This window comes from Metopolophium dirhodum, chromosome 1 (assembly GCF_019925205.1).
Source record: "Metopolophium dirhodum isolate CAU chromosome 1, ASM1992520v1, whole genome shotgun sequence".
Classification (NCBI taxonomy): Eukaryota; Metazoa; Arthropoda; class Insecta; order Hemiptera; family Aphididae; genus Metopolophium; species Metopolophium dirhodum.
The window spans coordinates 144,923,770-144,950,640 of NC_083560.1; the positions used below are offsets into that span (position 1 = coordinate 144,923,770).

The following is a 26,871-nucleotide window of genomic DNA, read 5'->3' on the forward strand; positions in this document are numbered from 1 at the left end:
TCCGCAATCGCAACAGTATCAGAGCGTTTGCGTCCTACCGTTTGGCTGTTAGATATCAGGGAAATAACGACCAAAGGCATGAACTGTTTAGTTTATTACATCAAGGTCGGTTCTTGTTGAGATGTATGTGTGCGACCAGTATGTTCGAATGGAGTCGAACAATCTGAACTACATACGTTTGCACCAGAGGGATCTCCTCGCCGAAGCGTATCAAGGGCTCATGGACCATGTGAACCAACAGCTCCACGTCGATCCCATGGCGGTCGGGCGTAGGGTCATATGGCCGTCGACGTTCACGGGTAGCGACCGATTCAACAAGATGAATTATCAAGACGCCATCACCATAGTGCGTACCAAAGGGAAACCCGACCTGTTCATAACGTTTACGTGCAATCCCAGGTGGCCAGAGATCACTGAAAACCTGGCTGCCCACAGCACGGCAAGCGACAGGCTGGACCTGGTGGCCAGAGTGTTCAACAGGAAGCTACAGGAGCTAATAGTTGACATAACTGTGAATCGTGTGTTTGGTAATGTCGGCGCTTACGTGTACACTATCGAGTTTCAGAAACGTGGTCTGCCCCATGCGCATATACTGATAATCCTGGCGGAGGACTGTAAGTTCCGCACGGCCAAGGACGTGGACGACGTGGTTTGCGCCTTCTTGCCGGACCCCGCAATCGACATGCGCCTACACGACTGCGTCAAGTCTCACATGATCCACGGGCCGTGTGGAACAGTTAATACACAGTGTCCGTGCATGGTGGACAACAAATGCTCCAAAGATTTCCCGAAAGCGTACGCAGAGGAGACTGTGTACGTTGCGGACGGCGGATATCCAAAGTACCGCCGACCGGATGACGGCCGGGTGGTACTTGTGAGAGGTCGTGAGGTTGGTAACGAGTGTGTAGTGCCATACAACCCTTACCTTCTGGCCAAGTATGACGCGCACATCAACGTCGAGATATGCACGTCCATAAAGAGTGTCATGTATATCTACAAGTATATATACAAGGGACACGACCGTGTGACGTTGGAAGTTCAGGACCAGGATGAGATTGCCAAGTGAGTCTTAACTTAATTTTATAATTTACATATTTTTAAATTTAGGTATAATGATTATAATAGTATATTGTATATGTTTATTTAGTGTGTTTACTACTTTTTATGTTCAGGAATTTTAAATATTAAATTGGACAATTTTTAAAATTCACATAAAAATCTTAAATTTAAAAATTCTGTTACTTAATTACATTTGTTTTTATTCCATTGTATTACTCTTGTTTTGTTTTTAATTTTAAATATGTACACGTTTTAGTTTGAAATAATAAAATTACTTTGGTTTGACATTGGCTAAAAACTAAAATTTTAATGATTAAAGAACTTTACTTTTTTATGAAAACATTTCTACATTTTAATAAGAATATTCAGTTGAGCAAAACTTTAGGAACTTCTACATTTATAAACTATTATTATTATTATACAGTAATAAACATCAATTGAATAAATAGTTAACTAATAAATCATTTATTAATTTTTAATAATTCCCATCAATAGTGTCTAAGATTTTTATAATTTTATATTACATTTAATCCTTTTTTTCATGTGTTTTCATTCAAGCTGTGTATAATAAACATTTTATTGCATACAGTATTAAACATAAATTAAATAAATAGTTAATTAATAAATGATTTAATAGTGTCTTAAGATTTTTATAATATTATATATTAATTAATATGTAGGTTGTACCTTATATTATGTACTTCTACAGAGAGTTCTATAGGTGGTCTACATTATTATTGATAGATTTTTATTACCATTTTTATTACCATTCCATCATTATTAGCATATAACAATATTTTATGCATGTGTCATTTTTAGCAGTGTGTCCAGTGTGTATGAATTATTTTACTCACTATTTTTTAGGTTTTTAGGGTAGTTGTAATCGTTTACCGATAACTTTTAGTTTTTTTACTATTGTATACTAGCTATATTATTTAATGCTATATTATTTAATTTTTTCTTTGGTAAATTTGTTATTTTATGCTTTTCCATTCAAGTTGTTTATACACATTACATTGCATACAGAACTAAACATCAATGACATTAAGTACACCAATTAACTAACATACCTAATAGATATAAATTTTGGTTTATAACCTGATCTAAGTTTAACCGTGATCACATAATATACTGTCTCAAATTGTAAACTTCAACACCTCGGCAATGTGAAACACGCTTTTATGGATTGTTATTTTCGTTGGCATAAATTAACATTTCTACAGCTTTGCCATTCTTAAATAATATTATACAGTTATAATGTATTCCACCTGATACAAATTTTAAAATTAAATTAAATTAAAATAAATTAAAATATAATATAATATAATAATAATAATAATAATAATTTAAATTTTGAATATTTTATGTGTACACTGTTATCACCTTGATCACCTAATATACTACTAATATACTAATACCAACTCTGTAAATTATAGATTAAATTGTATACTTATATAACTAACCGGCACGGTGGGCCCCACAAGTAGACGCCTTGAACGCCGAACAGCGAACGGTGTACGACCGCGTGATGGCGGCCGTCGACGACCAACGCGAGGTGGCGAAAACTTTCTTCGTCGACGGACCCGGGGGTACCGGAAAACGACGCTGTACGGATGCCTGATATGGGCGCTTCGGCACTGACCTCCGCAGCGGGAGGTGTTGTGCGTGGCGTTCACCGGTATCGCTGCGTCGCTCATGGACGGCGGCATGACCGTACACTCGACGTTCGGACTGCCTTTCGGCACGCTGACCGAAGACTCGACGTCCAGCGTCACCATGCAGTCCGAGCGAGCGCAGAAGATACGCAACGCGGCGCTCATCGTCTGGGACGAAGCCCCAATGTCGCCGGGACTGCAACTGACGGTGGTGGACCGCCTGCTCAGGGACGTCATGGCATCGGAATTACCGTTCGGCGGTAAAACCATGCTGTTCGCCGGCGACTTCAGGCAGATATTGCCCGTGGTCCGGAGAGGGACGAGAGCCGAGATCGTCATGTCGTCGATCAAGGAAAACGGTCTTTGGCGCGTCATGGAGCGCTTCAATCTGGTCCAGAACATGCGCGCGGACCACGACGCGGACTTTGCGACTTGGTTGCTTGAGCTCGGCAACGGCCGACTGCCCGCGGTCGACGGCGTTCCGAACACTGTGCAAATCCCGCGGCAAATGGTATGCGACGTTGATGATTTGATCGATTTCGTGTACCCGCAGCAAATGTCGTTGGCCAACGTCGACGAATTCGCTCGGAGAATCGTTGTGTGTCCCACCAACGAAGACTGTAGAGGTGTCAACAGGGACGTGCTGGAGCGCGTCGACGGTGCTCAGATGAGCTACACCGCCGTCGACACCATGATGGCGGACGATCCCGACGAAGTGGCCAATTTTCCCACGGAGTTCCTCAACAGCTTGGAACCGGACGGCCTGCCGCCGTACCGGCTGACGTTGAAGGTGGGGTGCATCGTGATGTTGCTCAGAAATCTCGATCCGAGGAGACGACTGTGCAACGGTACGAGGTTGGTGGTCACCGAACTGCGGCGTCACAATTTCAAGGCTAGGATTTTGGGCGGTGAAGCACAGGACGACGACATCGTCGTGCCCAAGATACCGCTCACGTCCAGCGGTGAGGACGACCTGCCCATCTTACTGCGGCGCCTTCAATTCCCGGTGAGATTGTCGTTCGCCATGACCATCAACAAGTCGCAGGGTCAGACGTTCGACCGTGTAAGGTTTGTTACTGACGTCGCCTGTGTTCACGCACGGGCAACTGTACGTAGCGTTTTCGAGGGTGAGAAACGCACAGTCCGTGAGAGTCGGCATGTACGCCGATGACAGCGGCCGATTCGTCACCAAGAACATAGTGTACAGGGAAGTTCTGTAATGCAACGAGTGGTGACAATGTTAAGTATATTATAATTAGGTGACGCCTGCTGATAGTCTAGGTGACTTTAAACCTAACATGTGTGACATATTTTTCAAACATAATACGTTACACCGCTGTTCTACGTGGTCTGTGTTCTACATGCGCCCGATGTTCAAAGATGATGATGATAGTCTAGGTGACTTTAAACCTAACATGTGTGACATATTTTTCAAACATAATACGTTACACCGCTGTTCTACGTGGTCTGTGTTCTACATGCGCCCGATGTTCAAAGATGATGATGATAGTCTAGGTGACTTTAAACCTAACATGTGTGACATATTTTTCAAACATAATACGTTACACCGCTGTTCTACGTGGTCTTGTGTTCTACATGCGCCCGATGTTCAAAGATGATGATGATAGTCTAGGTGACTTTAAACCTAACATGTGTGACATATTTTTCAAACATAATACGTTACACCGCTGTTCTACGTGGTCTGTGTTCTACATGCGCCCGATGTTCAAAGATGATGATGATAGTCTAGGTGACTTTAAACCTAACATGTGTGACATATTTTTCAAACATAATACGTTACACCGCTGTTCTACGTGGTCTGTGTTCTACATGCGCCCGATGTTCAAAGATGATGATGATAGTCTAGGTGACTTTAAACCTAACATGTGTGACATATTTTTCAAACATAATACGTTACACCGCTGTTCTACGTGGTCTGTGTGGAGGTACTTCGTGGACCTTGCCTTCGGGCTAAACGGAGAGAAAGTTTGACAACCTCCTCGTGGTTCTCTCTGGATGCGAATTCACTATAATGTGAATTCGTAACTAATGTCAAACAATGTATGTAATGTCTGTGTTATTTGTATTGTATCACATCCTATTGAATAGTATGATATAGTACAGATAGTACAGACAATTTAATTTAAATGTTGTATTTTATTTCACACATTAAGATTCTAATGTACCTATATTATATGATGTATAAATAACATTAATAAGTTAATTTCACTATGTTCCCAATATTTATTACACCATTTTATTGTTGTATTTCTTTCTTAAGTAGTATTAATTTATATTGTATTAATGGTTCTCCTTTGTTTTTATGTAATCATATATATGCTATTGACATTAATCAGTCAATTTCACTGTACTCACAATATTTTTAATATTTTGTACACTGTATTTCGCTGAACTACTTGATTGATTTATATTGTATTAATGGTTGAGACATTACTTAATTGTATTAACGTATTGACATATTTTTATTAATTGTTTTACTCATGATTGAGATTTCATTACTATTAGATTCTATATAATTAGATTTTATTACTATTTACTTACTATATATAAATGTAATTATTTCAATATTTATATAATTGACATTGTATTAATTGTTTTGCTCAGTAAAAGAGTATTTGTTTTGTGTTAAACACCATTTGTTCAATAACAATTTTTTTTAAAATACAGTAAATTAATAAGCACAACAGTTTTGTCCTATTTGGTACATGAGTAGAACCTAACCTAACTAATATAACTAAAATAACAATTTAAAAAACCATTGATACTATACACACAATTGGATATCTTAATAACAATATTTAATTTATAATTTATTATATAAGATAATGTGTAATGCAACATTTTGTACACGCTACAACACTGCAAATTGCTGTTAATTATTTTTTACATAATAAAACACCATTGATGATACTATTTTATTCACTAAAAACTTTAATATTATGTAGTGTGCTACTACATACTAGGTCACCGTGAATTGATATAATTTATTTTGCCACTGGATCAATTGCTATGAAAAGTAACTCTCGGATGAGACGGAAACACATATTATATTATTAACTTTTTTAAGTACCATTCAATCAATAGTTGTACATACAGTGACTTGGTACACTGCTAATTTATTTATTTTATTGGAGTAATGTAATTGTACAAATATTCAATAGTTGTGTAATTAGTTTTATATTATTATTACACATGAAATTAAATTACTTTAACAATGGAAATATTTATACAATTTAGGTTGTATTTGTTTTACTCATTGTAGTATATTGATTCTAAAATCTTTAATTTTGTTACATGCAAATCTTTAGACATCCCATGCAATACCTACCTAATGTCATTAACTTCACTGACATCCTGACAACCATTATAACTATTTATAACTCTTATTTGATCCACACACCACACATATAATTTATTGTGTTGTAATAGTATGAACTATATTATGTTTTTGGTAACTAATAGAAATTTAAAAAAATCCTTCATACTGTACCCAAAGTACACACATAGTAATTTAAAAATATCCAGTAGGAGAGGAAAAGGAAAATAAAATATAATTTTAAATGATATAGTCATGTTTTTGTCATAAATGTCATTATTTTATTGATCATCTAAAAAAAACATAACGAATAAACATAGAAAAATTTTTGTTGAGAAAAAATGTGACGCGGCTACGACGGTGGTGGTCGGTGCTGGCCGGTCGTTGATGGAGTGGAACGGGTGGTGTTCGCACTCGAATGTTAGAAATGAGCAACACAAAATTCGGATAAACGGTACGAGGTCGTATTTATTTCACATTAAAAGAAAAATAAAGACAAGAAAACAACGGACGGCGGGTTATACAATTCAGAGTATCGATCGGATAGTAATCGTGGTGTGACGTGTGTACTCACGACGTGGGTTATGTTGCTAGTGGTAGGTCTACGACGGCCGGTACTCGTTCTACGCGACTCGCCTTCCCGTCCCACCTTGTGCCTTTGTGGCGTGGTGGGGGAGTTGGCGTTGTCGCGCTGTAGCCCGTAGTGGCGGTTGACGAAAAGTGTAGACTGGTCGCTGCGGTACCTGTACTTTGTACTGGTGGCCGCTGCGTACCGCGTCATACTCCCCCGCCAAACCGTCACACGGGGTACACTTGTACCGGTGTCCGTGTGTCATATCAGGACGGGGTGGCTTGTACTACCTCTGGCTTTCGCTTGAGGTAGACTTGCCCGCGCCCGTGAGTGTTATTGGGGGTGTTTTGGGGACCCTACCGGAGTGTAGTACGAGTGGTGCTCGTCCAACTCTGGCATCCCCTCGAACGCCACCAGCCAATCTGTCTCGGTAATTTCTACCGTGGACTCCGATTGGTCTGGCGACTCCTGGCTGGTGGGTTGTCCCGGCTCCTCGGACTTGCCGTCCTTGGAGGCCGGTTTGTCAACCTCCATCGGTGTAGGGTTGGTCGGAGGCGTGCCGGCTGCTTCCGGTTCTGAGGTTGGCGCGGGTTGCTTGGCAAGCCGACGTTGTTGGCTTGCCTCGCTTTCCCTGGCCTTCCTCTTCTCCTTCAGCTGTTGGAATTTCCGGCGGTTCCTTGCCTGCTGCGCCTCCGTCCTCACCCTTCCCGTTGGGCCGGGGAGTACCCCCGTTGGCCTGGGTACCGGTGCCGGCTCCGCAGGTGTTACGGGGGCAGGTGTCGTTGCTGGGGGTGGTGGCCTTGTCAGGGACGGTGTGCGGCTGCCGGGTGTTGACGTTGATGGTGGTCGGTGTGGCCGCAACCTCCGCTGAATGTCCGTCGTACGGTCCGCCCAGCCCCGGTTGTAGATGGCCGCCCGCACTGGGTCCTGCAGGAGTTGGCGGGTAGTCATCCTCGCGACCTGGGCGGCTGTTCGCGGCTCATCCTGGCCACCGGATACCAGCCCCAGCCGTTGGATTAGCTCGGCAACCTGCTGCCACTTCTCCTGCTGTTGGCCGGTCATGTTGTCTGTAAATGATTATTATTACAGACAATTGTTTATTTAATGTTGGCCTATCGGTGCCCGTTTTAAGCATGACACATGTATTTTCCGCGGTGGTTGTTGGTCGGTTTGGAAGACTCCTTTCCCGACCTGTTTCGCCAGTCTTACCGGTCCCCACCACTTTGGTGCGAAACCGGCGTGAAAATCTTTGTGTGCCTTAGATAAGTGGTGTGCTTTGTAGTAGACTACGTCGCCCTTGCCGAACTTCACCGGTGTGCCGGTGTTCGTGCTTGGTTTTACCACTACCTTTTTGCCTAAAATACGTTTCTCCCGCTCTACCCTCTCTTCCTGTATTTTTTTGATGTGTACCGGCGCCGCTTTAGACAGCGCCCAGTCTCCGGGTCTCTTGCACTCTCTGCCGAGGACAAGGACCGCGGGTGGGTAGCATGTCTGTTCGTTGCACCTGTTCCGTATCGAAAATAGGATTGAGGGTAGTTTCGTGTCCCAAGATTTATGTTTGCCCGTTACTAGTTGTGCGCGTAACCCTTTTTTTAAATCTTGATTACGGCGTTCGACTGGGTTGGCCCTCGGGTGGTAGATTGGGGTCGTCCAACCCTGTGCCCCCCAGCGTTCTAGCGCGTTCATCATTTCGTTTGACACAAACTGTGGGCCGTTATCACTGAGACACACGCGGGGGTAACCGAAACGCGAAAAGAACTCGCGTTCTAACGTTTCGATTATTGTTTTAGAGGTTGCTGTTCCTAAGGGGTAAGCCTCGGTCCACCTACTAAAACAGTCGGTTGCTACCAGTATGTACGATTTTCCCTTACCAGAACGTGGGTATGGGCCCATGAGATCGACACTGATAACTTCCCATGGTTCACGGGGGGTTCTTGGTTGCATTGGGTCGTTTGGACGTGAGTTTAGTGGTTTCGTGCACGCACATACGTGGCACGCACCGACATATAACCTGACGTCGTTTTTTTGACCTTTCCAATAGTACCGTTGTCGAACCGCCCGGTACGTCTCTTTCCAGCCCGTGACACCTCCAAATTGCATGTTGTGCTTTGGTTTTTGGTATCACGACGGGTGTGTGGGTGCCTACGTTTACGCATAAGAGACCTTCGGAAAAAACGTATGCGTTTGTTCCCGATTTTGTGCTCCTAGTGTTCCGCGCTGGCCCGTCCCACTTGTGACCGGCGACTACTTCGCGGATTGTGGCGTCTTCGGACTGCCATTTTTCGAGAGTCGTCGCGGTGAGTGGTGTGTCGTCACTAACGTGGTTATCGAACATTGAAAATATTCGGTCAGATTCGAGGTCAACACTGGTTGTCGGCGCTGTGGGCGCCCCTACCAATTTTTCCTCAAGTCGATCTTCGTCTACAGGTGTGCCCGGTGCCGGGTCACGAGATAACAAATCTGGTGCTTCGTTTTGTATTCCCGGGACGTGTACCGTACTAAAATCTAAATTAGCTAGTTGTAGTGACCAACGTGTTAATTTTGAATTTTTGTCTTTAGCCCTGTGTAACCATGTTAGTGCCGAGTTGTCGGTTAGGAGTTCGAAACGTCGGGTTTCTAGGTATGGACGGAATTTGTCTGTCGCCCAGATTATCGCTAGGCACTCGCGTTCGACCGCGGCGTACCTTGTTTGCGTTTCGCTAAACTTTTTGCTTGCGTAGGACACTATGCGTCTTTCCTCCGGTCTGTCACCCCGTTGGAAAAGTACCGCACCGGCTCCTATTTCGCTCGCATCTGTTTGCAGACAAAACGGTTTGCTATAATCGGGTGGCGACAATTTTGGTGATGTGACTAGCGCGTTTTTTATTGTTTCGAACGCGCGTTGTTCTACCTCTGTCCATTTCCACCGTACTCCCTGTTTTAATAAATTAGTGAGTGGTGCTATGGTATCCGCGTAATTATCTACGAACTGGTTGTACCAGTTGCACACGCCCAAAAATTTACGTACGTCCCTAACCTTTTTGGGAACCGGAAAATTGTCAATGCATACCAATTTTTCCGGTTGTTTTTGTATGCCCTCCGAGTCTACGATGTGCCCTAAAAATGAAATTTCGCGTAGACCGATTTTACATTTTTTTGTGTTGCACGTTAGTCCAAACCTCTTGAGCCGCTCGAGAACCTTGTCTAAGTGGGCCTGGTGTTCGTACTCGTCCCTTGAAAATACTACAATATCATCCAGGTAAACTTGTACGAAATCATCCTGGTACCCCCTCATGACCTCGTTCATGAGTCTCACGAAAGTCATTGGACTATTCTTTAGACCGAAGGGGAGGACTCTGAACTGATATAGACCTCTACGTGTTCGGAATGCCGTATATTTTCGTGCATTTTCGTGTAGCGGCACTTGCCAGTACCCCGACTTAAGGTCAAAAATGCTGAATATTTTCGCGCCCCGCATTTGCCTAATCATTTTGTTGAGATCTGGCATAGGGTACGCGTCGGATTCCGTAACGTCGTTAAGCCTCCTGTAGTCGACACAGAGACGAAAAGTTCCGTCTTTTTTCTTTGCCATTACTACTGGTGCGGCCCATGGTGAGGTGCTTGGTTCTACGAGCCCCTGGACTTCCATATCGCGTACCATATCGTCGATAGCAGTTTGTTTCTGCTGCGGATATGGGTATGGTTTGAGCGCGATTGGGGACGGGTCTTTTAGCAGAATTTCGTGTTCAATTAATTTGGTACGTCCTACTTTTTCGCTGAATACTACCGCGTATTTATTTAAAATCTTGGTTAGTTTCGCGCGTGTTTCGGGGTCGTTTCCAAATTCTAATTGTGACAGGTCGGGACGAGTGGCGGGTGGTTGAGATTTCCCTTTCCAACATGTCGACGTACGAATTTGCTTACCCATGTGAATTGTGCACGCGGCGTAATCCCAAGAGACTTCGTTGTTAACAAGAAAGTCGTGTCCTAGTAACGCGTCGCAATACAAATTGTCTAGGATGGTCGCTTCGAATTTTATATCGAGTGTACCTATCCTAGCTTCGAATGTGGAGGTGCCACTGGTTGTTGCAGTGCGACCGTCCGCCATCCGGACTGTGTTTGTTGGTCCGTGGGTGGGTGTTTTGCCGTATTTACGGGCTACTGTCGGGTTTACGTATGATTTTTGTGCCTGCGAATCTAATAGGGCTGTTACGAAACCTGACGGAAATTCGAGTTCGACCGCGGGGGTCGGAATTTTGTCTTGGCATGTTCGCGTACCGTTATTAGTCGTATTGCAATTGGTCGAGCGGGACAACTGGTTCTGAACCGCGATGGAGACTGTCTGGTCGGTGGTGTTAACCGCCATGACCATACTGTCAACATCGGTTGCCTCGATGCTCGCCTGTTGCCTTACGTGCGCAGACTGACCTAATGCGGGGATAAGCGCGGTGTGTGTGCTTGTGTCCCCGTCACCTGTGCGGGTGAACACCCGTGTCTCTGTTGCCTTTGTCCCTACACCTGTGGCTACCCCATGAGCCGGTTGTTGTTGAACACACGTGTCACCGGTGAGGTGAGTGTGTTCAATGGTGGGGTGGTGTAGGTTGGGGGTCTGTGAACGGGTGCCGAGTGGTGATTGGACGGAAAAAATGTTCGTAGTTGGTTGTTCTGTATGTTGAATTACCGAACTACGCGCTTTTCGATTACGCTTATTTTTTCCGTGTGTACTACCGATAGTGGGTGGTGATGAGTGGGGGGGGTGGTGATGAGTCGATGAGGGGGACTAGTCCTCGTCGACTCCCCCGCCGTTTCCCGACGTGGTCGGTCTGTTTGGACACTTACTGTTCCAATGGAGTTCCCCACAATATCTGCACGGCCCCGGTGGTGTATTATCAGTTGCTTTCGCAAAAAATTTTTTTTTGACCGGGGGGGCTGTTTGTGGGGTTTCCACCCCTTTTTTAGTTTTAGGGGCCCATTGTTGTGGGGGCGGGTTGGTGTTATCCGTTACCGGGTCCAAAACGCCTGCGATGCGTCGTAGCTCGCTGAACGTCAATGGCCGGTGTAGACGTATGTGTGTACGGAAAGTGTCACGCGTTAGTCCGGCGATAATACCTACCAACTCCGATTCGGATAGGCCGGTATTTACGCGGCGCGCCAGCTGGTTTTTAATCAGCACAAATTCCGTTAACGACTGTCTGGGCGTTTGACGTGTTGACACGATGTCGGCGCGCAATCGAGACTGAATTTCGGCGTTGTTGAAATTTTCATGAAATTCCTCCCTAAATTCTGTCCAGGATAGGTCGAGTGCCCTGATAGAATTGTACCATGTACTCGCCGTTCCTTTTAATTGCGGCTCGACCGCCCTGCACCAGCCCGATGGGTGTATACGCGCTTGCGTCAAAATCGACTCGGTATTGTCTATAAACCGTACGGGGTCCTCGGCCCTAGTTCCTGTGAACTCGGGTAACGAGGCTCTTGCTGTACGCAAGTCCTCGTACGGTATTAGTACCGAACGTTCCTGTACGCGTGCTTCATATGACGCGTGTGTGGTGTGACCCGTATAGTCGTGTTTACCGTCGCGCGTGAAGAACGGTCGGTTGTTCGTGGCGGCAGTGTGGCTGGCGCTCGGCTGAGCGCCGCCTTCGTTGCGCTCATACGACCTACCCGACTGGTAACTATCGTGTGTACGAGTTGTTATGTGTACGGGTGACGGGTGGTTGGTGTACCGCGGGACTGCAAAGTCGTGTGGCTGCTGCGTGGCGGTCGTGCGCGATTCCGTAAAGAACCGCGTCATGCTTGCCTCGAGCGCCATTAGGCGTGCCTCGAACGACGTTTTGTCGTTCGTTTGTGGCAACACCAGTTTTAACTTTTGTAGTTGTTCCGCTGCGGTTTTAAAAATGTCGGTATTTGATGGGTGTGCGGACTGGCCCTGTTGCATGGTCAGCTGGTTGTCGCAGTCCTCTGGCCGATCGTCCGTTGGTCCTTGACTTGCCGTATGGCTTGTCGAGATACCCCTAGTCGATGGTCCGAAAATCTGACTGACGTCCGTGCTTAACAGCGTTGATCGAACGTGTGGTTGTTGTCCCGTACCGTCCCCTAATCCTGTGATTGGGGGCTGCACTGGTTCAAACCTCACGTTCTCGGGAACTAGTCCGCTTTCCCTAAGGTGCTCCTCTAGCCTGACATACACATCCGACTTCGACCCGGACACACTGAGTCCGCGGGCCGAGCACTCGCTACGCAGCTCCGCCGACGATAACTGTTGTAACGTTTTACCAGTCATTATGTATGATTTAATTACAAATGCTGTAGTTAAGCAGTTGGTCGGTGAGGTAGCTTGTGTTTGGTGTGTGTACGTGGTTTAGAGACTTTTTTTTTTTTTTGACGTAAATTTTGTGCGCTGTTTACGGAAGTTTATCAGCGATTACGTTAGTAGGTCAGCTGTTGACGGTGCCGCCGTTGCGTTCCCAGAATAGCAGAACTGGGTCGACGTACTCGGCGGCGGCAGGTGACGGCTGCAGCGGCTGAAACCGGTTTTGGCCTGCGCGCTGTGCTGTTATCGACGGTAATGTCGCGGGACGAAAGGTAGGCGTTGCGGAGGGGTGGTGGTTGTTATATAACTACTTCCCAATCCGTATCACGGTTATGCACGGCTGCGCGGGATTCCCTGTTACGTGCTAGAAATAATTCTTACGTAATGTTCACTGGGAATCCTAGCTAACCGGCAAACACACTCCTGGCTAAAAGTCTTAATATTAACTTAATATAAGCAATCTACCGAGGTATGTGTCAGCGTGAAAAAACTCTTACCTTTACGCTGTCTTGAGGCGGTGATTCCTCTGCGGGGAGCCAATTTAACGCGGCTACGACGGTGGTGGTAGGTGGTCCGCGGAGAGCCGGTCGTTGATGGAGTGGAACGGGTGGTGTTCGCACTCGAATGTTAGAAATGAGCAACACAAAATTCGGATAAACGGTACGAGGTCGTATTTATTTCACATTAAAAGAAAAATAAAGACAAGAAAACAACGGACGGCGGGTTATACAATTCAGAGTATCGATCGGATAGTAATCGTGGTGTGACGTGTGTACTCACGACGTGGGTTATGTTGCTAGTGGTAGGTCTACGACGGCCGGTACTCGTTCTACGCGACTCGCCTTCCCGTCCCACCTTGTGCCTTTGTGGCGTGGTGGGGGAGTTGGCGTTGTCGCGCTGTAGCCCGTAGTGGCGGTTGACGAAAAGTGTAGACTGGTCGCTGCGGTACCTGTACTTTGTACTGGTGGCCGCTGCGTACCGCGTCAAATGTTCCTGTTAAAAACTCACTTCTTCGTTGGGTGTCTGCTATCGGTACCTGAAAATGATATGTTTGATTAGAATTATTAATTTCAAAAACTAAAGTATTTATATTATATCCTTACATCTTCTTCCCCAGCCATGTAGGAGACATCACTCATTTCCTGAAAATTATGTGTTCAATTAGAATTATCAATATCAAACACTTAAATATATAAATATATCCTTACGACGTTTGGCGGTGGGCTCGGTGGCGTCTCCCTTGCAGTGACGTAGAGCTCCTGAAAATAATGTGTTTGATTAGACAAAACTTGAAGTTTTCTTAAATATATTATATATATACTGATATATCCTTACGTTTGGCGGCTGCGGAGTTTCGGCGGTCTGATTGAGGTCCTGAAAAATTTGTTTAATTAGATTTATAAATTTCAAAAACTCAATAGCTTTTTTTGAATATACTAATATATCCTTACGTCTGCTGGTCGACTACTGCTGGCCTCCTGAAAATAATTTGTTTAATTAGATTTATAAATTTCAAAAACTTGATAATTATTTTAAATATACTAATATATCATTACGTTCGGCGGCCTCCGACTTTCCGTCTGCCTACGGTCCTGAAAAATTTGTTTAATTAGATTTATCAATTTCGAAAACTTGAACGCTTTTTTTAAATATACTAAATATATATCCTTACCTTCTTCGGCCGCGGCGAGGCCGTTTTCAGTAGACCGTCCTGAAAATAATTTGTTTAATTAGATTTTTTGATTTCGAAAACTTGAATGTCTTTTTAAATATACTAATATATCCTTACGCTTGACGACGGCCGCCGCCTACCACCATCACCACCCCTCCGCCTACCACCATCACGACCCCTGCCACCGCCACCGCCCCTTTTGGACGGGCCACCTCTGGACTTGGCTACAATATAAATTACAATTATATACATAATATTAAGACTGTTATTAAGGAATATGTAAAGTAAACACTCACCGCAATCCCGGGACAAATGTCCCTGTTTACCACAGTTATAACATTCTGAAACGGGTAGATATCATTTTAATCGTTTCTAATTGTATACAATATATATATATTAACCAATAGTCTTATACAAATGTATGCTTACGTCGGTGGCGACCCTCACCGCTATCACCACCACCACCACCACCGCCTCTTTTAGACGGGCCACTTCTGGGCTTGGCTAAATTATAAATTACAATTATATAAATAATATTAAGACTGTTATTAAGGAATATGGAAAGTAAACACTCAGCATTAACCAATAATCTTATACAAATGTATGCTTACTTCGGTCGCGACCTCCACCGCCACCGCCACCGCCATCGCCATCACCACCACCACCGCCCCCTTTCAACGGGCCACCTCTGGGCTTGGCTACAATATAAATTACAATTATATACATAATATACATAACAGTTATAACATTCTGAAACGGGTAGATAATATATAATATATTAACCAATGATCTTATACAAATTTATACTTACGCTGAGCGCAGTCTTGCCCGTGGTTGACATAGACGGTGCAGCTGTTACTTATGTTGAAGACGCTCATTCTAAATTTAATAAGACAGTTGAAAAGAACAATTGATTGGTCTGCATTATTATGTTTGTGGCATTATAAAATATTCAATTCGTCTAACGAAATGAATATGGTGCACACTAAAACTAAGCCAGCGTTCGAATTAATTGATAAATACGATCGGCGGTGACCGTGTTAAAAACAAAAACAAAAAATAGAAAAAATATTTAGTTTCACAGAAAGCATGTGTTGCAGACAAAACTAAGGCTCGATTTTCTTCGCAAATTTATATTATTATTTTATTATTTAAATTAATAAATTATTATATACGATCCGCGTTGAACGTGTTAAAAAAACAAGGCCTTGATGTACGCTTGGCAATTTCCGTTAATGTTTTAGACTTTGTTACTCATTCTGAAGTTGACAAATAAAAAGCAATAAAGAAAGTGTATAGTAAAACAAACAATAAGTGATCTGTCGGTATTATTAAGTCGATGATATGATAAAATATTAAATTCGTTGAACGGAAAGCATGTGTTACGTTACATTGATTGATTAATACCTACGATCTGCGGTCAACGTTTTAAAAAGCAACAAATTAAATTAATACTAAATTGTATACTCACGTGTTTTCTGTTATTCACGGCTGTCGGATGTTTAATAACGGTTATAGGCGGACGTCGGGTCGTCGGCGCAGTCTTAGAGCGGCGACAATAACAAGAGTCAAGGCAGGTAACCCATGCGGGTGACGATATCGCACGGCTGATTTATTGAATTGACATATTATATCGATATTTTATATTTTTATTATTCATTCGAACACAGCATTACACCTTACACTTTTGACCATCATTCTTTTTTTCATTTTTGCAAAAAATTTTCATATAGTCATAATAATGCCACAGGATCATCACTCAAATTCATTAATACACACGCAAACATGGTTTTCAAACATTCCCGCCTTTGACAGAATACCGCCAAAGTGGTAGGCCTTATCACCGACCGTTTATCGTCGATCCTCTCGCTATCAGCGAATGACTTACAGTAAGTTGTAGGCGCGACTTTTAACAAGCCGACCCCGCGTTACGTATCCCCCCATTACACGATACGGGAGACCTTGGGTCAAACATCATGTTGGTGCGCGGAAACGTTTCCATGTTTTTCGGAGGTTCGTATGGGAAACAGAACCCCGATCCGCTGATCGAGTTTCGCTTCTATATTGCTCTACTCTACTACTAAGCTTATGACGACAGAAATTATTAACGTGGCCGCTGGAAATTCACATAATATTTCCAATATATATTACGCATGGAAATGTTTAATGTTTTTGTAGATCGTATTGGTTATTGTAATTTGTAACATTATATGGGTTTGCTTATTATATACCTAAAGTTTATTTACATATATACATAGTATACATAGTATAACATTATACTGCATATATATAAATATAATTATCCGGACCACTGAGGTGACTGACCTGCTAGACACCCTAAAAAGACGGTTACTATAAGATTTGCATAGAAGCCCGAAATGTTTTGAATTTTTTTTCACGTAATTTATTATTTAATTTTGCGTTTTCGGTGACAGTAATGAACGCTGTCCGCGATTCGACGCAGTCGGATTGCATACCTGACGACGTGACCCGGCCGTCGCACATTGTCCGCTATCCGACGCAGTCGGATAGCATACCTGACGACGTGACCTGGCCGTCGCATATTGTCTGCTATCCGACGAAGTCGGATTGCCTACTCGGACCCCTGAGGTGACTGACCTGCTAGACACCCTACCCTTATTATTACGGTGAACGTCATTCGAGGTGACTGACCCCCTAGACACTCAAAAAATGATGTTGGCTATATGATTTGCATAGAAGCCCGAAATGTTTTGAATTTTTTTCACGAAACATATTACCTAATTTCGCGTTTTCGGCGACAGTAATGAACGCTGTCCGCGATTCGACGCAGTCGGATTGTATACCTGACGACGTGACCCGGCCGTCGCACATTGTCTGCTAACCGACGAAGTCGGATTGCCTACTCGGACCACTGAGGTGACTGACCAGCTAGACACCCTTAAAAGACGGTGGCTATATGATTTGCATAGAATCCCGAAATGTTTTGAATTTTTTTTCACGTACATTATTACTTAATTTTCCGTTTTCGGAGACAGTAATGAACGCTGTCCGCGATTCGACGCAGTCGGATTGCATACCTGACGACGTAACCCAGTCGTCGCACATTGTCGGATAGCCTACCCTTATTACTACAGCGAACGTCATTCGAGGTGACTGACCTGCTAGACACCCTTGAAAAAACGTAAGCTATATGATTTTCATGGACCCCCGAAATGTTTTAAAATTTTTTTCACAGTAAAGAACGCTGTCCGCTATCCGACGCAGTCGGATTGCATACCTGACGACGTGACCCGGCCGTCGCATATTGTCTGCTATCCGACGAAGTCGGATTGCCTACTCGGACCACTGAGTTGACTCAGCAGGTCGCTAGACACCCTAAAAAGTCGGAGGTTATATCACTTGCATAGAAGCCCGAAATGTTTTGAATTTTTTTTCACGTAATTAATTTTTCCGTTCTCGGTGACAGTAATGAACGCTGTCCGCGATTCGACGCAGTCGGATTGCATACCTGACGACGTGACCCAGCCGTCGCACATTGTCCGCTATCCGACAAAGTCGGATAGCCTACCCTTATTACACGGCGAACTTCATTCGAGGTGACTGACCTGCTAGACACTCAAAAAAAGACGGTGGCTCCTTATCCTTACCAGTAATCCAAAATCCTTATCACTAATCCACCATCCTTATCATAAATCCAAAATCCTCATCACTAATTTTCATTAAAAATCCATCATCCTTATTACAAATCCACTTTTCTTATCAAAATCTAAAATCCTTATCACTTAATTTTTTCACAGATCCCTATCACTAGACCTCCGTATCACCCATACACCGCGTCGGCTTCGGTTGACGACCAGACCACAAGACCACTGCGGCTTCCGACATCGAAAACACTCATAACTAGGGCTCGGAAGTTGATGCATTTTACATTTTTTTTTGGAACTCTTTAGACGATGCTTTCCTGGCTACAAATGTGTTTTATTAGCATGTGAAACTGAAAAACTAAATTTTATTTTGCATTTTTATGCATTTTTTGGCTTTCTTTACTTTTAAGTCATTTTTTGACATTTTTAGGTCATTTTTCGACAATTTTAGCTCATTTTTCGACATTTTTAGTCATTTTTACTGATTTCACACTAGTATTCACTTCTTATCGTTTCTTGTCTATGCCGATAACTTAAAACTTGGAATTACCACGGACTAAGATTAGTACCTATTCGATTTTATCTCGCCGATTATATTTTGTCGTTGTCGTATTGTAGTGAATAATATTATACCTACATTTTATTATTTTTTCCTAATATTCGATTAGTATCCGATTTTATCTCGCCGATTACAGTCGTCGCGTCGTTGTCGTGTAAAAGTGAATAATACCTATCTAAAAATCCTGTACTCTAAAATGGAACACGTAAGTTGTTTGGCCCATGGATTACATAGGGTTGCGGAAGAGATTCGAAAACACTTCCCAAAAGTAGATCAGTTAATATCGAACATCAAAAAAATATTTTTGAAATGTCTATCACGTGTTCAATATTTCAAGGAAATGGCACCTAATATTCCTCTACCACCACAACCGGTATTGACAAGATGGGGTACATGGTTAAAAGCTGCTACTTATTTTTGTGAACATTTTGAAAACTATTATTATGGGACTAAACAAAGATGATTCTACGTCAGTTGAAAAAGCACAGGATCTTATAAGCGATGATAATTTAACATAATTTAATTTACATTAACGCAAACTTTGGAACTCTGGCCGATTCTATTACCAAGTTAGAAACTTTAGGACTCAGCCTTTATGATTCAATACAAATTGTACAAGATATTTTAATTAAAATCGAATCAGCAGCAGTTAATTGAATTGGAAATGAAATAAAAAACAAATTTAATGCGGTACTTGCCAAAAATACTGGATTTCAAACTATGTCAACAATTTCTAAAATTTTAAATGATGAAGAAGCTTCAAGTGATTGTTTTCCGGATGATTTCAGTGCTGATGATTTGGTCCATTTCAGATTTGCCCCAATCACTTCAGTAGACGTGGAGAGAAGTTTTTCCAAATATAAAAATTTATTAACAGATAATCGTCGTTCATTTACTTTCGATAATATAAAATACTCTCTAATTGTACAATGCAATGATTTTGATTTTTAAATAATTTGTAAGCATTTTATAGTAAAATAGAGTAAACTATTTAAAAAAATGTATTTTTATTAATATAAAACTGATATATGTAATTTTTTTAGGACATTTTTTGCTATTTTTATGGTCATTTTTTATTGTTTTTAAGGTCATCAACTTCCGAGCCCTACTCATAACCAACACCGGGGGGTCTGGGGGTCTCCCCCAGCGACGCTCGGAGAGCTAGTCTAATACTATAAAATCGCAAGAAAAACAGCTGATCTATAGGGAATTCATGGAGGATCTCATGGTGGAAAAAATTAAACACCGCTCCGTTTCCCCAGTCCGCCGGACCAATCCCGTCGATTCCCTATAGCGCGGCCAATCGCGTACCTTCGCAGCGGCGGCGGCGGTCGGTTTTTAAACGTTTTCGAAAAATGTTAGGCTTTTTACGATGTTTTCGACTTTTAGACATTTTCACATATAGTTCGTTTCTTTTAAAAGCCGCGTGGTTTGTACGCGATATCGGTCCATAGCCATCGCAATCGACGCCAGCGTAGGTCGTTATTATCGCTTTTAGTTTCGTCTTTTCAATTGCCGTTTGTGCTCTATTTGTTAAGTTTATTTCTTTTGAACCCCGCGAATATGCGGTTTGTACACTTAAAAATTCGCGTTCACGAAATGTCAGTCGGTCTTCTTTCCAGCGCACAAGTGCACAATAAATATATACTGTTTTTTTTGTTTTGTTTTTGATTCAATAAATATTGCATTATGCGTGATTGTAGACGTATTCTTTGGTCCTTAATAACGTAGCTGGTATATTGCTTAACGTAAACACAATTAAATGTATTATTAAACACAAATAAATGTATTATTCAAGCATACATAATAACGGTCAGATAAGTGAATAAAATACAATTAAAGTTTAAACATTGTGTAGAATTATGATACATAGAATTATATACGATTACATCGATGTATATCGAATATATATTGGTTTACGTCGCTCCGTAGACACACAACTTAATTGTTGAAGTTTTGACCGTGATTTGCATCACAAACTGTGGCTCAATAGGTTAGGCGTAGGTTCCCCAAACATAGGATGATAGGCAGGTCCGGGTTCGAAACCGTCGTAGCTCTTTTCGGGCGGCAACCCGACTATACCGTGTATTCTAAGGAACGGCCGGCCGCCCTTTTAATTTAACTTTTTTGCATTTTTTTTCACGTTATATTTCATAAATAATATAATAATATACATGTTAATTTTACATTATATGACTGTATAATATATATTATATTATTATATACTATATTATTAGGAATTTAACACATATAACATATTATTTTCTTTTTGTCATTGTTATTATATCATACTAATTTGTATTATTTTTCGTAAGTCATTTCGATTGTTGTGTGATTGGGTTTTTGGAAAATACTATTTTTTCTCTTCACTTATAGCAGCTATACATACTAGACTTCTTTTCACATAGCACATTGTTCGCTATCCGACTAAGTCGGATAGCCTACCTAGCTGACGAACTTTAAAGTTAATAGATTTTGACTTGATATGACTGACTTTCTAGACACTCCAACACGGTTTTCGACTTTACACTTTTTACATAAGAAAAACTATCGGACATGCGACGGCACATACCTACCATTCAATCCGCCGTAGACGGATTGCTCATTTTAGTTTCGTCTTAGACGGTGATGACTGACTTCCTTAACACTTAAACATGCAGGTTTTTGAATTTTTTTTTTTTTTGATATAATTATATATACATTACAGGTACATGTTTATATGTATTGTATTGGTTAATATAATATTATGTATCTATATGTTATTTTTTTTATGAATTATAATAAATAGGTACAATTTATTATAGTTATAGTTTGTATTTTTCCTAAATTATTTCGTAAGTTGTATGATAGGGTTTTCACTTATAGCCGCCCAACGTCAGGTCTGCAATCCACCGCAGGTGGATTGCCTACTTGATATGCTGTAGCACATTGTCCGCGATCCGACGAATTCGGATTGCCTACCTAGGTGGCTAATTGGATGTTAATCGATTTTGACTTGAGATGACTGACTTGCTAGACAATCCAACTCGGGTTTTGACTTTACACTATTTACATAAGAAAGAGCCACCGGACATGCGACGGCACATACCACTCTATCCGCCGCAGGTGGATTGCTTATTTTTGTTTTGTCTTAGATGGGTAATGACTGATTTGCTGGACACTCTAACATGCAGATTTTCGAATTAACATTTTCTTACACGTACAAAAAAAGCACCGGACATACGCTGGGGGGTAGTATCATCATTGAATTGCCGGTTTTCATGGGTCATGGGAGATTTCTAGACACTGAATCTTGACTTTCAAACGTTCCCACCTTCGAAACGAGACCGCCAAAGAGCCAGGCCATATCAGAAATTCTTATCACCTTCTAATGTGTAAGTGCGACATTTATAATTCGAATGTGTCTCCAAAATCGGTACTCACTTACAACTAACACGGTCAAGGGGTCCAACTATTTTTTCGATTATTCACCTATCTACGCAACTAACGGGGTCCGCAATCCACCGCAGGTGGATTGCATACCTGGTGATATACGCTTCGCATATAGTCCGCGATCCGACGCAGTCGGATCGCCTACCTATGTGATTTTATAACTGATAGCTAGACATTGATAAACCTATCGACTCTACACTTTTTAACAATGTTAACAACCAAAAGCAGCGGAGAAATGGGAGATGATTCTGGAGATCGTATCCAGCCTATCCATTTACAACGTTCGTGACGGATTGCTAGACGCTCAAACTTTTAAACATTCCCGCCAAAGCGCCAAGCCTTATCTCCAATCCATATCACTAATCCTTATCAGAAATCCTAAACTTTCGTCTTACAGCTTTTGCGACTTTTATAATTCCAACGACATTGTCTCCAAAATTGGTACCCACTCTCAGCGAGTCCAACTTTCCCAGAGTTTCACTTAGAGCTAGTCACATTATAATTTATAATTAGATTATGACTTGTAATAACATGCAATATGCTGAAAAAATTAATTTAAAATTAATAAAAAACCTTAATCTTTCAATGGTTAATGCTAATTATTGTAATTATAATCATATACTATTTAATATTTAATTTAAATATTTATATGTAATTTTTTCTTATTTAATTACAGTAAAATGCAGCGAAATTTAGTAACAAAAAAAAACACGCATGAACATAATTGGAAGCGGACTCATTCAGTTAGATCGGTTTAAAAAATGTTCAAAAACTTATGTCTTAAAAAATGATTATAATTTTATAGACTTTATCAAATTTTTTGACTACGGTTTTGATATGATAATTTGTAAATTAAAAAAAATGACGCAGCAATCAAGTATTAAATTTAACTTGTATCTTGATTGTGTTTACGTGCATGTGTTAACACAGGAACGCCGAGATATTTCATTTAAAACAGAAAATATGTTAGCGTTTACAAATTCAAATTTCGAAAATTTATTAAAAAAAAATGTTTAATAAACTTATTAAGGAAGAATCTGACTTTGTCACTAGAGGGAGTGGTTGGAGTTTAGACTCAATTGATGTCTTACAGTTAAGAATTAATATTGTAAACCCGTTAAATGGATCTAGTTATTTAATTTTACCTGACTCAATACGTAATAAGAAAGCTGTTATAAATGTAAAAAACAATGATGAAAAATGTTTTAAATATGCAATTTTATCTAAGTTTAATAATCATTCAAATAAAAGTCAATTTAACAAACAATATTTTAAAATGCTTGAAAAGAAAAGTGATTTAAATTTTCACTGTATCGATTATCCGACACCAGTCAAACAAATTAAAATATTTGAACGTTTAAATTATGTGTCAGTTAATGTTTTTAGTTTAGATGATACAAATGTTGTTTTCCCATTATATATGAATAATGTAGAAAGTAAAAATCATTTCGATCTGCTTTTGATTAATCGTGGTGAAACATCGCATTATTGTTTTATTAATAATTTCGACAGACTTATTCGTAGTCAAAAGACAAAACATAAATCTAAATTAATTATATGTAAAAGATGTTTTACAGTTTTTAGTAATACTCCTTGTAAATATAAATTGTGGGGTGTTAATGGATTAAAAAAACATAAAAAAAATTGTGGAAAGCACAAACTAGGAAGACCTGTAATGTTTAAAGACGATGATGATGATTTTATTTATTTTAAAAATTTTAAAAGAACGCAACGAATACCAATAGTAATTTATTCTGACTTTGAATGTTATTTAAAACCTAAATTCACCAAACAAAATTGTAAAATTAAAACACTGATAACACATAAACATAAACCAATGAGTTATGCATATTACGTGAAAATAGATTATAATATTATACCTAAATATTTAATAAAAAAATATAAAATTCCTACGAAACTTCATGTTTACAGAAATCAAAATGCTGCAAAACATTTCTTAAAGACCATGATAGATATAGGTACAAAGGTTTATAATCTTTATCAAGTAAATATACCTATGAATAAATTAACTAATGACGAAGAGCTTAAATTTCAAAATGCAAAAATATGTGAATGCTGTTCCAAATCATTTAAAAAAAATAAATTAATTAAATTAAGAGATCATAATCATTTTACAGGACGTTTTAGATCAGTTGTTTGTTTAAATTGTAACTTTGAATTGTGTAACGTTTCGTTTCTACCGATATACTTTCATAACTTAGCCTATGACAGTCATTTCATTGTTCGTGAACTTGGTTGTAATGAAAATGATATTCATGTAATACCTAATTCATCAGAAAAATATATATCGTTTAGTAAATCAATTCAAGATAAATTTAGTATAAAATTTATTGATACATTTCGTTTTATGTCAGAGTCTCTTAGTTCATTAGCCGATAATTTATCTGATGATAAAACTAGATTTAGGGAAACCTTAAAAATATTTTCTCTGTCGACTTTAAATTTAGTTACACGTAAAGGTGTGTTTCCTTATGAATATATTGATCATCCTAGTAAATTAAATGAAACATGTTTGCCACCAAAAAAATCCTTTTATAATTCGTTAAGAGACGAAGAAATTAGTGACGAAGATTATACCCATGCTCATAAGATTTGGAAAAGATTTAATTTAAAAACATTAGGAGAATATAGTGATTTATATTTAGCCACTGATGTATGTTTACTTGCTGACGTTTTTGAAAATTTTAGAGATCTTTGTTTGCAAACACTTAAATTAGATGCTTCACATTACATGACCGCCCCAGGATTTGCATTTGATTGCATGTTGAAACATACTAATGTCCGACTAGAACGACTTAAACAATACGATTTCCAATTATTTCTGGAGAATGGATTACGCGGTGGCATTTGTCATTCGGTTAAAAGACATGTAAAAGCAAACATTCCTAATATCTAAAATATTAATTATGATTCGAATAAGCCTGTAACGTGGTTAGCTTACCTGGACTGTGTAAATCTATATGGAAAGTCTATGCTATCCGCTTTACCTTATAAAAATTTTGAATGGTTTGACGATTTATCTATAGATATAACACAAATTGAAGATGATGCTGAATATGGTTATATTTTAGAAGTAGATGTTATTTACCCTAAACAATTACATAAAAATCATAACGATTTTCCATTTTTACCAGAAAATAAATGTCCACCAAATTCTAAAGTAAAAAAACTTTTAACAACTTTAGAATCAAAATTTAATTATGTAGTTCATTATAGAAATTTAAAACAAGCCATTGCCAATGGATTAAAAGTAAAAAAAGTTCATAGGATTCTTCGTTTTTCGCAATCAAAATGGATGGCACCATATATTGAGTTATGTACAAATATGAGGGTAAAGTCACGAAATGAGTTTGAACGTCAATTTTGGAAGTTATTGGTTAACAGTGTGTTTGGAAAATGTATGGAAAATGTTAGAAAACGGATGTTAATGACACTAGTTTCTAACGAGAAAAAAGCTCATCGTTTAATGTGTAAAGTAACATTTAAAGATAGAACAATTTACTCAAAAAAATTAATGGCAATTCATATGAATAAAGAAAAAATTAAGTTTGATAAACCTATTTATGTTGGATTTGCAATATTAGATATTTCAAAAACGATAATGTATCATTTTCATTATAATATAATGAAAAACGTGTATGGAAATAAAATTGATATTGTATATTCAGATACTGATTCACTAGTTTATGAAATTAGAACTTTAAACTTTTTCGATGACATAAAACATAAATTGTTTTTTTACTTTGATACTTCAAACTATCCTAAAAATCACTATTGTTATAGTGATCTTAGAAAAAATCAACCAGGGAAATTTAAAGATGAAATGAAGTCTGAAATATTATTAGAATTCATTGCTTTACGTCCTAAACTTTATGCATATAAAATAAATAACGAAGAAGTAAAAAAAGCTAAAGGTGTAAAAAAGTATGTAATTGATAAACACATGAAATTCAACGAATATTTGGAAATATTAAATGCTTATACCAATAATTTATGATCAAAAAATATGTAAAACTATGAATTTTATACAGTCAAAAAACCATTTTGTTTATTCTAAATCTGTAAAGAAAATTGCTCTTAGTGCTAATGATGATAAAAGAATTATTATGCATGATGGTATTAATACTATTGCATATGGCCACTATCTTTTAAAAAAATAGTACATATTGTATTTTATTTTTAATCGAATAAAAGTGAATAATATGTAAAAAAAAAAATGTAAAAATTAATACTAAGTAAATTAAATATAGATCAAATAAAAAAAACATACAAATAATACAACAAAACATTAATTAATTTTTATTTTCATTTCAAAATTCATATTTAAACAACTAACTATACGACATAAGCTGTATAACATTATATTTTTTTTCAGAATGCACAAACCTATACTTTATGTAAAACCAAATATTCGATCCAAACCTAAAATACCAAATCTGATGGAAATCGATATTGAAAATCTTAGGGAACTGTATTTTGATTTAGATAGAGATTGCTGTATTTTAAAACGTTATAACTGTAACGTAAAGTTGTATAAGGATTGGAAAATTGCTAGAGGCTTAGTGGTTAAACGTCTATCAGATTTAATACAATTATGAAGTATATACAGCATTTAGTATACAGTTATTAAAAATAAAATAAATTAATCGA

The 26,871-nt window shown here is 39.6% G+C and overlaps 4 protein-coding genes across 4 annotated transcripts; 2 read left to right on the forward strand and 2 right to left on the reverse strand.

The window, feature by feature from the left end:
* The first annotated feature begins 712 nt into the window (after positions 1 to 712).
* On the forward strand, positions 713 to 1,066 carry LOC132934626 (uncharacterized). Its single transcript, XM_061000954.1, has one exon. It carries the CDS (start codon positions 713 to 715, stop codon positions 1,064 to 1,066), a length of 354 nt encoding a protein of 117 aa, XP_060856937.1.
* Positions 1,067 to 2,754: 1,688 nt separating this feature from the next.
* Positions 2,755 to 3,885, forward strand: LOC132933124 (ATP-dependent DNA helicase pif1-like). The gene has a single exon (XM_060999447.1). The coding sequence runs from the start codon at positions 2,755 to 2,757 to the stop codon at positions 3,883 to 3,885; it is 1,131 nt and encodes a 376-aa protein (XP_060855430.1).
* A 2,758-nt stretch (positions 3,886 to 6,643) lies between these two features.
* LOC132936230 (proteoglycan 4-like) lies at positions 6,644 to 13,498 on the reverse strand. Its single transcript, XM_061002920.1, has 2 exons — positions 13,409 to 13,498; positions 6,644 to 7,689 (listed from the first exon to the last, which is right to left on the reverse strand). The coding sequence occupies exon 2, from the start codon at positions 7,682 to 7,684 to the stop codon at positions 6,956 to 6,958; it is 729 nt and encodes a 242-aa protein (XP_060858903.1). The 5' UTR covers positions 7,685 to 7,689; positions 13,409 to 13,498; the 3' UTR covers positions 6,644 to 6,955.
* Positions 13,499 to 14,002: 504 nt separating this feature from the next.
* LOC132933126 (uncharacterized) lies at positions 14,003 to 15,461 on the reverse strand. Its single transcript, XM_060999448.1, has 9 exons — positions 15,395 to 15,461; positions 15,195 to 15,281; positions 15,013 to 15,087; positions 14,880 to 14,924; positions 14,724 to 14,807; positions 14,584 to 14,622; positions 14,233 to 14,285; positions 14,120 to 14,170; positions 14,003 to 14,053 (listed from the first exon to the last, which is right to left on the reverse strand). Exons 1-9 carry the CDS (start codon positions 15,459 to 15,461, stop codon positions 14,003 to 14,005), a joined length of 552 nt encoding a protein of 183 aa, XP_060855431.1.
* Positions 15,462 to 26,871: the final 11,410 nt, after the last annotated feature.